Here is a 15000-nt window from a genome sequence, read left to right as displayed (position 1 = left end):
CCTGCCGGTCGTACAGCGCCAGCACGAAGTGGAAGAAGTTGGACTTCCTCAGGTTGGACGGAGGCTGCTTCTCAAAGTGAGCGCGGGCCAAACCAACGCCGCTGGAACAGAGGGGAGCACGGGGTCAGTATTTAAACACCTGAACACAGAGGAGGTGATGTCATTGTTTAAACACCTGAACACAGAGGAGGTGATGTCATTGTTTAAACACCTGAACACAGAGGAGGTGATGTCATTGTTTAAACACCTGAACACAGGGGAGGTGATGTCATTGTTTAAACACCTGAACACAGAGGAGGTGATGTCATTGTTTAAACACCTGAACAGAGAAGGTGATGTCATTGTTTAAACACCTGAACACAGGGGAGCATGATGATAGAGGACAGGTGATGATGGAGGACAGGTGATGATAAAGGAGGACAGGTGATGATGGAGGACAGGTGATGATAGAGGAGGACAGGTGATGATAGAGGAGGACAGGTGATGATGTAGGAGGACAGGTGATGATAAAAGAGGACAGGTGATGATGGAGGACAGGTGATGATAAAGGAGGACAGGTGATGATGGAGGACAGGTGATGATAGAGGAGGACAGGTGATGATAGAGGAGGACAGGTGATGATGTAGGAGGACAGGTGATGATAGAGGAGGACAGGTGATGATAGAGGACAGGTGATGATGGAGGACAGGTGATGATGGAGGACAGGTGATGATAGAGGAGGACAGGTGATGATGAGGAGGACAGGTGATGATGGAGGAGGACAGGTGATGATGGAGGACAGGTGATGATGGAGGAGGACAGGTGATGATGTAGGACAGGTGATGATGGAGGACAGGTGATGATGGAGGAGGACAGGTGATGATGGAGGACAGGTGATGATGGAGGAGGACAGGTGATGATGGAGGAGGACAGGTGATGATGGAGGACAGGTGATGATGGAGGACAGGTGATGATGGAGGACAGGTGATGATGGAGGACAGGTGATGATGGAGGAGGACAGGTGATGATGGAGGAGGACAGGTGATGATAAAGGAGGACAGGTGATGATGGAGGACAGGTGATGATGGAGGAGGACAGGTGATGATAAAGGAGGACAGGTGATGATGGAGGAGGACAGGTGATGATAAAGGAGGACAGGTGATGATGTAGGAGGACAGGTGATGATAGAGGAGGACAGGTGATGATGGAGGAGAACAGGTGATGATGGAGGAGGACAGGTGATGATAAAGGAGGACAGGTGATGATGGAGGAGGACAGGTGATGATAAAGGAGGACAGGTGATGATGTAGGAGGACAGGTGATGATGGAGGAGGACAGGTGATGATAAAGGAGGACAGGTGATGATGGAGGAGGACAGGTGATGATGGAGGACAGGTGATGATGGAGGAGGACAGGTGATGATGGAGGACAGGTGATGATGGAGGAGGACAGGTGATGATGGAGGACAGGTGATGATGGAGGAGGACAGGTGATGATAAAGGAGGACAGGTGATAGAAGAGGAGCAGCGAGTGGAAAACCTCTCAGGTGATGATATAACTGTACTGAATTTTGTATTTATTATGTGTGTATGTGTGTGTGTGTGTATGTGTGTGTATGTGTGTGTGTGTGTGTGTGTGTGTGTGTGTGTGTGTGTGTGTGTGTGTGTGTGTGTGTGTGTGTGTGTGTGTGCTCTGTAAGCGTGACCTTTTACATAAAAAGCTAGAAAAGCTTCAAAACCCAGGAGAGACCAGAGGATGAGGGGGAGGAGGAGGAGGAAGAGGAGGAAGAGGAGGAAGAGGAGGAGATGATCTTCCTCCTTACAGTGTGCATAATGTGCTCCATCAAAACGTCCATAAAGGAACATTTTCAAGCTGGAGTTTAAAATCACTGTTTAAAACAAACAGGTGATGTTTTCAAGTCATCAACTTCACATGAAACAACAACAACAACAACAACGACTCCACACTGCTGTGTTTACAGCATCAGGACCTGATCTGGTCTTTTTAAAAGAAACAAGAAACCACCGATCACAGCTGTTGCTCAGAGAGAGAGAGAGTTTCATTCAAGACACCAAACTTCACTTCCTGGAACTTAAACGCCTCGTTTTAACGACAGATGTTCAAGCATCGTTAGCATGAACACAAGAACCCAAAAACATTGTGAAAACATCGTGAAAACATTGTGAAAACATCGTGAAAACATCGTGAAAACATCGTGAAAACATCGTGAAAACATCGGGCCTGCGAGAGATAAAGTCAGGAAGTAGCTTCTCAACATTATTTTAAGTTGTTATTGTTAACAAACTGTTTTTGTCTTTATGTTTTTGTTCATTTGTTGTAAAGTTTAGAATTTATATTGTAAACTTATTGAAAGTTAATGTATTATTATATATATATATATATATATATATAATATAAATATATATCACAAAACCGGAGCCGAGACGAAGACGAATCCCTGAAATTAACGAACGCAATAAATAAATAATATGTTTTTATAGTTTGAACTGATCCTGGTTCAGCTGATCAAATTAAAACATATCGGAGGTTAGTTGTGGGGTTCCCCATGGCGCCGTGTTAGGCCCATCTTATATATATATATATACACACATATATATGTATATATATTACACACGTGCAGGAATACAAACAGAACTGACACAAATATAATTGTGAAACTCTGAAAGGATTCTTAGAAGAATTGCAAACAAATCTCCAAATGAAAAGCTTAATAAAAAAGGACTTTATTGCCAATGTGATTTTCAAAAACGAAGGAAGGAGACATTTATCCTCTAAAAGATGATCCATTTACTTCAGCTGCTGAAGTTGATTGTTGTATTATAACGATGATGTCATCGTACTTTTGATTTAAAGCCACATTATGGCCTCAGAATGAGCACAAGCGTCACGAGCGGAGCGATAAAAACCCTTTGACGGAGAAAAAAAATAAAACATCAGTGAGTTAATGTCAGCGGCTGATTTTAGGAAGAAAAACACACGAAACAAGTGTGTAAAAGAATCCTGTTGATCCTGAAATAAAATCGATGAGACCTCTGCTCTCGGCCCGAAGAACCTCGGAAAAACACTAAAAACCAACAGCAGCCAAATATTTCTTTTTTTTACATCAATCTCATTTTCTCCGGCTCGTTTTGTTTCCTAAAACACTTTATGATCAATACGAGCGCCCGGGCGTATAGATAAACATTTATTCATGCTCCGGGTTTGTTTTTGGAAGCTCGCCTGCTCTCGCTCGCTCTCTGCGTCCCGGCTCGGGGGTTCAATTCCCCCGACGGCAGATTAATACAGCCGTGACCTTTCTGCACCTCCATTACCGACGCGTAATGCCTCATTTGGAGGCCAGTTGGGTGGAAGCAGAATTATTTCGACTCGTTTGGCCGGGGAGCGCCGAGAGTCTGCGGAGAGGAAGAGGAGGAGGAGGAAGAGGAGGAAGAGGACGGCAGCTCAGGTGTGTGTCGGGCAGGTTAGAGTGTGCTTTTCCTTTTCTAAAGGAGGCTCGAAGGGAATAAAGTGTTGAAACCACGACGGTGTCAAAGTGAAGGAATAACACGAGGAGGCAGGCAGACGGCAACACTTCCAGCGCCAGAAATGTTCAATGACTTCCTGTGAGAAGAAAAACAACAACAACAACAACCAGGAGCATCTGTTGTGAGGAAACGGCAGGGAACCGTAAAGAACCGTAAAGAACCTGAAGACGTTACTGAAGTACAACAGCACATCATCTGCAAAATGTACGATAAGTATCTGAAGTAAAAGTACTCAGTACGCAGTAATATGTCCCATGTGAGTATATGTTGGATTATATAACCAGATTGTTGTCGAGGTGGAGCTAATATTAACTATATTCTATTATATATATATATATATATATATATATATATATATATATATATATATACATACATATATATATATAAATATATATATATATATATGTATATATATACTGTATATGCTCAAATACGCCGCACTGTACACTCTTCAGTTCACGACCAGCTCAGTACACTCAGTACAACGTATACTACCTGCTCAAGTACACTCAGTACAACGTATACTACCTGCTCAAGTACACTCAGTACAACGTATACTACCTGCTCAGTATATTTAGCAGATTTAATTAATTTTGCGCATTAAAGAGAATTCTGGTTGAAATATTCTCGCAGATAATTTCCCCTCCCTTTAAGAAAAGGTGTTTTCAGGCCTCAAACGCACACAGAAGTGGAGACACACACACACACACACACACACACACACACACACACACACACAGACACACACACACACACACACACACACTGCGTCCCTAAACCTCGGCTTCCAGACTCCGGTTCCGACGTCTCGTGATTTTTATTTGTGTGAAAACACGACGGAGCCGAGTTTGGCACCTGTTTCACCGGGAGTCGACTAAACCAGCCCATTATCCCAATTACCCACGATGCTTTGCAGCGATCGCCTCTGCTCTGCTCTGCTCTTCCACTCAGAAAGCTCGTTAGCATTATTATTATTTCAATTATGCTAATTGCGGCGGCATCCACTCGTCGCGCCGCCTCGTATCCGGCTGTTAGCACTTGGCACAAGGTGTAATAAAAACAGTATCGATGGCACTCGGCTCGCTGCAACATGCCCGGAGTGTAAATCACACGCCAGCAGCGGGAGAGGGGAGGGGAATAACACACACACACACACACACACACACACACACACACAGACAGAACAAACACGGGGCCGCGGCCGCCGATCTGCACGTTTCCACCACAAAGCCTGAAATTAAAGGTCAGCGGGAGTCGTGTCGAGCACTCTGCAAACAATTACTGAGCAAGACAGCCGGTCCTGTGCAGTCAGTTGATACACACACACACACACACACACACACACACACACACACACACACACACGCACACGCTGAATAAATTCCCCGCCTGAATATTGCAATAAAACCCAGGCGGTTGATCTTTTCTTGTCTCAGATTAAAAAAGGGATCAGCCAGTGATCCAGGTCCTCCAACTGGTTCCAAACCAGCAGAGCTTTATTTTGAAAAGCACAGAGGAAGTGGATTTCCTCCAGACTTGTCGGGGAGGAAATGTGTGAGTAATATTCTGAACAGTGTGAGGAGTTCCTGCAGCGCTCTGGAACGACAACATCATCACCGCGCAGCAGGAAGTGCGTGACACGACTTCCTGTTAGCGGTGGCTAACAACGCGTGCTCCTTCATAACCGCTCCCCCTGAAACCACGACCGGCCACTGAGGTTCCTGCTGGAGGAGCGGCCCGAGGAGATGTCCCGACGCGGAGTCCCAAAAAACAACAACTTGAGCCTACATTTCCCACAATGCACCGGGATAGTGTCTTTCATTAGAGCCTCCCTTGGTCTTTCAGAAGGCTAAAAGACTTGGATCGTGTTCCGCTCACTAAAATAAATAAAATACGAATAAATGAAACAAAAAAGTGAAACACTCGTCTGTGAATCCAACGTGAACTAAAGTCTGAATTTAAACCTGAAATTCATGTTAAAACGCGCAGAAAGAAAAAAACATTGAAAATCATCTGGATACTTACAGACTGACTTACATGCCTAATATTCTCTCTCTCACACACACACACACACACACACACTCACACACACACACACACACACACACACACTCTCTCTTTCACACACACACATCTACACACATATATGCACACACACCATGACATTAATCAAACAGGAGATGGAGTGTGACCGCTGTTTCAGTCTTTAACCAGCGTGGCCTGTCGTCTCACACACACACATGAATACACACACCGGCCTAATGAGCCATACAGCGCACACACACACACACACACACACACACACACACACACACACACTGTCTGGCTGGCTGCCAGCATGTTAATCAAATAAATGGTGGATGTTTAAATCTGATTCAGTGGGAAACCAACTCAGAGCAAACACACCCTGACAGGACAACACACACACACACACACACACACACACACACACACACACACACACTACAGGTTGTAATTTGAGCCCATATTGTAATCTGAACGTTAATCAGAGCGGATTTCAAACCAGAAAGCTCCACGTAAACATTCAACGTGTCGATAAAGTTTTCCTCCGAATCCGTCGCAGTGAAGGTTTTTAATCCTGAAGAACTTCTTTGACCTTTGACCTCCATCTTTCTTTTCTTCTGCGTGACGTATTTTAGCGTTTTTTATTTTTATTTATATATTTATGTGTAAAATAATCGTCCGTCGTCCCAAATGTTTTATTCAGTTAAAGATCACTGGCGACGGTTCTACCTCTCATGTGTAATAATGTAGTTATGTTATGTTTCAGCACTTTACTTCATCAGTATTTTATGTCTTAGTTACTCGTGTTCATGAGCTTTGTGAGTAAATTACAGGTTCAGCATCAACAAAACTCCTCTTTCATAATAAAACTGCAGTAAAGACACAATTAAATATAAAGAATGTGAACTTTATGAAGACGGAAACGCAGAGAATTCAGATTCTGTTCAACTTTCAGGATAAAAACTAAACGTGACCCACTTCTCCGACTCCTCCACGTCACGGGACGTTTTTGTTTTTGAGAGTGTTGATGCTAATGTCCCGCTGAACGTCCAGTATGAATGTAATTAGAGCCGAACACACACACACACACACACACACACACACACACGCCTCTCTAATTGCTATGGAAGTCGAGTTTGGACGGTTAAAATATGCACATATTGTTCATGTACAGTGTGTGTGTGTTGATTTATGCGGGGCTGCACAATTACCCACGAATACATTTACCCAATCAGGTTTGTGTGTTCTCGCACACACACACACACACACACACACACACACACACACACACACACACCTGTTTGGTTAGCTCTCATTAGCCGTGTAATATGAACTAATGAGTTGAGGCTGAAGCACGGTGGGAGGACAGCAGGCCGAGTGTGTGTGTGTGTGTGTGTGTGTGTGTGTGTGTGTGTGTGTGTGTGTGTGTGTGTGTGTGTGATGGATCAAATCATTGATCAAAGTTCATCAATAAATGGAGACTTTCTCCACTTTGCCCCCAAAACGTTAAAATGTTGTTTCCTTCGTTAAAATTATAAACTCACTAATCAATAATTAAATGTCGATCGATAAATATCGGATAATACACAACTCGGTCAATCAATAAGAGATCAGAGTGATCAGTTACAACTGACCTGAACATTCTGCTTCATATTTAATTAATTAGACTCGTTACACCAAACTACATTGAAAAAATCAAGGTTTAACTCCTAAAGACGGGTTTTCTTTGTGAATATTTGCTATATATACATATATATATATATATATATATATATATATATATATATATATATATATATATATGTATATATACATATATATATATATATATGTATATATACATATATATATATATATATATATATATATATATATATGAGAGTCAACACACGACTGAATCTGATTTACGTAATAATTTATTGATTGATTTATTCCGCGTTGGCTCTCGCAGAACAAACTGTCCTTCTGTTGATCTGAGGACCTGCAGCAGTGCATTGTGGGAGGTTTTTATTTTCTATTCTTTTTTTTTCTGGTGCGGCGGCGGCCCGCTGTGGGCTTCGATGGCGGTGCCGTCGGGGCGGAAACGCCCGCTGACTGATTTCCATTCGTGCACCTTAATAGCGTGTGTCATTCCTAATTAGGGCGACTGGCTCGGGGAGCCGGTGGCTCGATGCTGAGATGGCTGCTCCTGTCATGCTGCAATTACCAACAAATTAGTCTTTAGACTGAGGGGCTTCTGCACACGCTGCTGGCCGAGCGTGTGTGTGTGTGTGTGTGTGTGTGTGTGTGTGTGTGTGTGTGTGTGTGCTAATTAGTGCGCTCTGTGAGGTGTTCAATGGGTAAGAATGCGTCGTAAACGAAGGTTTTTCGCAGATGTCAAACTACGACCTGCAGCCGTTTGTTCTGCACTCATATTATCATTATTATCATTATTAATACCATCACACTCGTATTAATAATAATAATAATAATACGATCACACACACGTATTATTATTAATAATGATAATAATAATACTAAAACTCAAAGGCGTCTCCGTCGAACAAAGAGATCGTTAACATTTCAGAGCGTCTGTTGGACGGGAATCCTCAGACTCTGCTCCTCGTGGTGCGTTCAGGGGTCAGTAAATCTCGGGTGTTTTCTTTCGGTAAAGTACTGTAACTCTGGTTGTTTTGGTGAGTTCGACGTATCTTTGGAGGCGTAAACCCAGCTTGTCTGAAGAGACGTTAAATAGTTTCCCTGTGAAGTCACTCAGACCGGTGCGGTGCATTCAGGGTCCAGGATATCTGAGGCTCATTCTTGTGTTTTACTGTTAGATTGTAAACTGCCGCGGATGGAGGCGTTAACACAAATGTAAAAAACTAAAAGGTGATTTTTCAAATGGAATCTGGTGGAATAAAAACTAGTTTAACAGATTCCTCTCAACTCATTTCAGTCTTCATGTGTTCATAACACTACGGTCCCCGTGGTGCATTCAGGGTCCAACGATCTCGCTCTTTGACAAAAGAAGTCAAAGTTAAAGACGGAACAAAAAGAAACAAAAGACAGATTTTTTTTTTAAAGATGTTAAAACGCTCCATTTTTAAACAGGACTTTGGTGGATGAATCCATTCAGTAAATCTGACTCCTCCAGTTCAAAGAGCCGGGTTTTATTTTGGCGGGAAAATTAAGTTTTTACGTTTTTTTGGGGCGTCAAATTCTCGTCACATTTATTTCGACGAAAAGACGATTTCTTTACGTCTTCATCTCTCAGGACGAAGAGCAGCGCTGCTGCAGCTGCATGTTTCCTCCACTCAGCTGTTTCCTCCGAAACACACACACACACACACACACACACACACACACACACACAGCCCATTAGCCCGGTCACCTGCTCCTCTCAGACGAAAGCTGGAGGTTAATTGTTTCCAGCTTTCTCTTTTTTTTTTAGGTTCAGCAGCTTCTGGTTATTCTGCGGCCGCGAGGAAGAAAAGAGGAAGACGAGCGTCGACGGCTTGTTTACACGAGTCAACTTCACTTCTACGACGACGAAGACGAGGAGGAGGAGAGAGAGGAAGGTAGTTTCCAGGTATCGGGCGGTCGAGGCCTTGGCTGACCTCCTCCTTATCCTCCTCTTCCTCATCCTCCTCTTCCTCATCCTCCTCTTCCTCCTGTTTCTCTGATAAAAGTCTCTGGGCTCAGACTCCACAGACCAGAGTACGACCCCCCCCCCCCCCCACACACACACACACACACACACACACACACACACACACACACACACACACACACACACCCCGCCCCCCCGGGGAGCGCCGAGTGGAACGCCAAACGCCCCGATGATGAGCAGATGACGGATGGCGGCGAAGTGGGGAATCCTCCCGCCGACGATGATTCACAACACCTGAACCCCCACTGAGCCTGGGACCCACACACACACACACACACACACACACACACACACACACACACACACACACACACACACAGCTTGACCCCAGAGGACAGAGATAGGGCGTGGAGGGCAGGATCACTCACTCTGCTCGATATTTCTTCAACCCTTTTTACTTCCTTTACAGCGATGTCAGGGAGGGTCGAGGGAAATCTGTTCACCTGACGCTTCATCACACACACACACACACACACACACACACACACACACACACACACAGACCTGCCAACACTGCCGGAAAATATTCTGTTATTGAGACCTGAAAGTCTATTTTTCCTGAAAACAAAGTGTGAGAATCTGCAGCCGGTTTTCCCCAAAGATCAACGTGTTTTTTGGGGGATTTTTTTTCTTCAGAAATGAGCCTCGGTATCATTAAAGAAGATTTAATAAGGTTTAGGATCAACGCACAAGCTATAATAATAATAATAATAATAAGGTTTCATCCTTAATAAATAGGTCGCTTTATATCCATCAGACAACTTTTTCCGGTTTGGTTTATGAACTAAATATTTATGAAATAAAAGATAAAGTATTTTATCAGGATGTGATGTAAATAATTATAAACTATAATTTAAAGAATGCAATCATGAGAACAAACGGTTGTTTATTTATTTTAACGGTTTCGAGGCTCCAACATGAAGAAAGACGAGTAAAGTTCAGCGTTACAAACAGACCAGAAGTTGTGTTGCAGCGAACAAAACTAAAGAAACAGGATTTATTTTAAATGTCCTAGAGATCTTTTCTAGTCTTCGACCTCTAAAGCTTTAACACTTCATGACATCATTCACTCATTCACCCCCTGATGAGAGCTTCATTATCAACCATTCACACACCGGAGAGCAGCTACAGGAGAATGTGGGGTTAAGGGTCTTTAGGGTTAAGAGTCTCGCTCAAGGACACATCCACATGGGCTGGCGGAGCCGGGGATCGAGCCGCCGATCCTCTGGTTTAAGGGCGACCCTGCTCACCACTGAGCCACGGTCACCCACAGGACTTACAGGATTGTTACGGGTCGATAGCGAAAAACAAGCAAGAAGACAAAAAGAAGATAAGAAGAAGAAATTAAGAAGATATTAAGAAGAAGACAAGAGGAAGATAAGAAGACAAAAACTTAAAAGCATCTCTGGACTTCCTCCTCCGAGGTCGTCCCGAGACGAGAGGTCAGCACCTCGCTGCTCGTCTGGTTTTAACGTTCCAGGTTTCATATTTTCACGAGGTTTCCGTCTCTCGTCCACTTTCTAATAAGAGCTTTTCAAAATAAAGTTTGCAAGTTTGTGCACGGACACACACACACACACACACACACACACACACACACACACACACAGCAGCCTGGTGCACCGTGACCTTTGACCTCTCACACACCTTTTACAGCAGCAACAACACACAGAGTCACAGGTAATGCACCTGTGGACACGTTTCCATTTCTGATCATGTGATCGATCACGTGATCATGTGACCACGTGACCATGTGATCATGTGATCATGTGACCGTGAGGAGAGGTCGACCACCTCCGCTTTACTCCTTCATGAAGTCTGAGATTTGTTTCAGTGAAGCTTCACTTCCTATGAAACAGCTTTATGAGGAGAACAAGCCTCCGATCAATATCTGATCAATATCTGATATCGGCTCCAAGATATCGGCTTTTAAAAACCCGCCATCGGTCGACCTCTAACGTTGCCCCTGAACGTCTTTTATAATAAAAGAAAAAGAAAGAAACTTATGCAAAATGTATGAATGTTAATTTATATTTATCATTAAATTATATTTAAAACTATCTTGGAATCGTTGAAAGTCTTTTTCATTGAGACGTTTTAGTTTGTTCCTCCGTATTAAAAAACAATCTTTATTGTTTAATTTAGTTTTTCCTTCTTTTTTCTGATTTCTTCGTCTTCATCACTGATTTCTTCGTCTTCATCACTGATTCAACGTGTGATTTGAGCTGAAACTCTTTTCTGCTGACGCTGCGCTTTAATATGAACATCCTGAATGTTAAAGCCACAGAAACCAGAAACAATTCAAAAACTACAAAAGGAAGAAACAGGAATCCTTCAATCGAGAGAGAGAGAAACACGATTCATGGATTCATGGATTCATGGATTCATGGATTCATGGATTCATGGCGTCCCTAAACAGACTCGGCACACGGGATTCAAACCGCCGTCTTCCTCTCCGCCCGACGACAGGAACACGAGAGCTTCGCGTTCTGACTGCAGATTTTAATAAAAGACGTAAAAACACACAGATCTGCTCGCTCTGCACTTAAAGACTCAACTTCATCCAATAAACTTTAAACCCTCCAAATGAAAAGTGTGATATCTGACCAGCTTCATAACTCACTTTGGTTTTAATTGAGTTCTAACTTATAAATAAATGTAAACATTTAAACATTTTAATTCACGCGTTGGACAGTTTTACAGCTGCAGTCTGAACTCCAGAGAAAACACTGCAGACGCACTGAATGAATCGCTGACAGATTATCAAACAGAAAGATCTTCATGTGGAACACAAAAGATTAAAATGCAAAAAAACAGAAGAGCTTTGATTTAAGAAGAATAATCAACAGCTTTCAATACGATCAATAACCGAAGATCTGTGATCCATAAGGAACAGCTGAGCACCTCCTTAATATATGTGTGTGTATGTATATATATATATATATATATATATATATATATATATATATATATTGCACATGTCATGTAACTTATTATCTTCTTCTTTCATCTCTTCCTCCTTTCAAAAGATTGTTTTTCTCCTTCGGAGTCAAATTTGTGTTTTTTTGATTTTGTGGTTTTGACACTCGGCGTCTTCCTCAACACACACACACACACACACACACACACACACACACACACACACACACACACACTCTCTCTCTCTCTCTCTCTCTCTCTCAGTCATCTGAAACTTTCATTATTTATCTTTCTACATAACTAAACGTGCAGCTTAAACAGACGACATGAACACAGAGAACATCTCTTCAGGTTCTATAAACTTTTACAAATATATTTTTAACGCTCTTATTAAAAACACAACACTGTCAGTATGTGTATATAAGTATGTGTATATAAGTATGTGTATATAAGTATGTGTATATAAGTATGTGTATATATGTTCGGGGTCAAAGTCTCAAGTTCACAGATTTCTGAGAAACTAACTTCTTCAGATATGAATCTCTCTTTTTCCACATTCATAATTCACATGAATAGTTTTTAGTTTTTTATCTGTTAAAAATCTCTTAGCAGCTTTTGGAGCTTTTTAAACATTTGTAAAGAAAGAATAATAATTATAATCTGCTTCACGTCCCGTTTATGAAACATGAAATACATAAACATGAAATACATAAACGTATATTTATCCATATGTCGCCTCTCATTAAGCGATGAGTTCATTGACAGAAAATCTGTTTTAATAGTTTTCTTATTCTCCGGCTGCAGCTTCTGAAATATTAATATCTGCTGATTTTATTTCTTCTTCTGAGATTTAAACTTGTTTTGCATTTTGAACAAAACTAAACATTTTAATGTCAACATGAAAATGTTTTACTTTTTGCAGACTTTCTATGGAACATATGCATAATCAATTAAAATGAATGAAAGCATGTTTTTCTGCAGGTGCTAAGTTTTGCATATAAATGGAACATTTTAGTTTTTCAGCATAATTTTATTGTGATCCATAAAGTGAGTTGTGTTTCTGCTGCAGCTGCTGTGTCTGACTGAAGGCTTCTGATGTTAAACAGGTGTTTTAAATATGTTTTAAATGTGTTTTAAATATGTTTTTAATGTGTTTTTAATCAGAAACTCGTGTGCAGGAAACGAGACTCAACATTTACACACAACTGTTGAAATATGAATTATTGCTTCTTTTAAAAACTCTGCAACTCAAAGTGGACCTTCTGTGTTTTACAGTTTATTTCTTGCATAATTCTGCATGAAAACGTGTTTTTATTTTTAAAAGCTCGCGGAAGACGTCGCGAGGAGCGCGTGAGTGAAAGTTTGAGGCGCGTGTTCGCGAGGTGATGAAGAGCAGCTCCTCATCTTCAGATGATTTAGTCTCATTGATTTATCTCACAAAGGTTCACATCCCGCCCCGCGAGGAAATAACTTTAGAGAATGAAGTGGCGGATAAGAAGACTTGTTTGAATTTAATTTAATTTTTAAACCGCGCGCATATTTTATTGCTAAAAATTGGGATTTTTAAGTAATTCACATTTCCGCTTTGACATCATTTCTTTAACGTTAAAACATATTTAAGAACTTTTAAATTAAAATAAAACGCTTTGACGTGAACGCGCGTGCTCGTCTCGCGGAGGTCATTTCACCGTGCGCGCGAGGACACGCACGAGCCTTTAATTTAACCTGTGACCCTTAAAGTGAGATTTATTTCCTCCTCGACTCTGTTCATAAATAAAATATCGTTTAATATTCTATTTGACCAAACAGGCTAATTAGAGATGTAAAGACGGGGAAGTGTTTTATGTTTGTGGGGAAGAGAATTACATTAAATAATAAAGTCTTACTTCTTATAATTATTTGCTAAATAACCTTTTTTTTTTAATGTTCTGAGAGAACCCGGAGAACCGCCCCGCGGAGCGCGCGCTCCAGACCGCGTGCCACGATATGTTCACATAATAATCAGAGATGAAGAAGAAGAAGAAGAAGAAGAAGAAGAAGAAGAAGAAGAAGAAGATAAAAACATTATTTTAAACTGGAGTTTCTCCTCTTAAAGACTCCAAAAGGCGGGAAGGGATTCGGCTTCTTGCCGGGCAGAGGGCGCACCCAACCCGGCGCAGAGGAGCAGGGAGGCGGCGTGAAGAGCGCGCGCTCCCCGCTGGAGGAACCGCGGAGCACAGGCCGTGTGTGAGCAAAAATAAAATAAAAATGTGTGTGTTTGGACCACAAACTAAACTAAACACGTCGTGTGGTTTAGTTTGTGGTCCAAACACCTTTTATCTCTACTTTCTGCTGCAGAATCCGGTCACTTTTACGCATCAGAAGCAGCTGGTCCTCTGACAGCTGGCACTAAAACCTCTCAAACTTCTCTCCTCTCTTCCTCCTTTTTTACTCAAATGTGCAAAGTGACTCTTCCTGCAGAGGAAGCCGCCATGTGGTCGCGCGTTAACTTTTCGGTGGGCATCGAACACTTTCCTCCCCGGATCCTGCAGGATGACGCCACCGTCACGACTGGCGGATGACAACTTTAGCGGTTGATGTTGTGTGTGTTTTGGGGTGGAAGTGCATTGGTTCTTTACCTCTGTGCCGCCGTGTTGGCGTCCAGGATGCCCGCGCCCTGCATCCAGGAGCGCACCGGGGTCATGCCGGTGGGGAGCGGCTCCTCCTTCATGGTCAGGGCCCCCCGGGGGAGGCTGTCCTGGATGGAGAACATCAAAGAGGGTCCTTCCGGGGATGCTGTGTCTTCACCAGGAACAAGAAAGAAGAAGAATAATCCTCCTTGTAGCGAGACGCTCAAAAAAGCCAAAGGACCACCTGGATTAAAGGTGGAGAAGAAGAGGA

At 42.4% G+C, this 15000-nt stretch overlaps 1 protein-coding gene across 1 annotated transcript in view; it reads right to left on the bottom strand.

Annotated features, from left to right (window-relative positions):
• The window catches only part of LOC306745804 (transcription factor COE3), a gene marked incomplete at its 5' end in the record, with an annotated part of 124639 nt that extends 109767 nt beyond the window's left edge, over positions 1-14872 (bottom strand). The window contains 2 exons of the mRNA XM_079228645.1: positions 1-101; positions 14739-14872. The exon at positions 1-101 is cut by the window's left edge and continues 56 nt beyond it. Coding sequence (XP_079084771.1) covers positions 1-101; positions 14739-14872 — 235 coding nt within the window. The remainder of the gene's footprint in view (positions 102-14738) is intronic.
• Between the last annotated feature and the right edge of the window lie 128 nt (positions 14873-15000).

The sequence above is a fragment of the Taurulus bubalis genome (genome assembly GCF_910589615.1).
Source record: "Taurulus bubalis genome assembly, chromosome: 13".
NCBI classification, from domain to species: domain Eukaryota; kingdom Metazoa; phylum Chordata; class Actinopteri; order Perciformes; family Cottidae; genus Taurulus; species Taurulus bubalis.
Note: the sequence above shows the minus strand (reverse complement) of the source record. Positions and strands in the feature narration are given on the sequence as shown.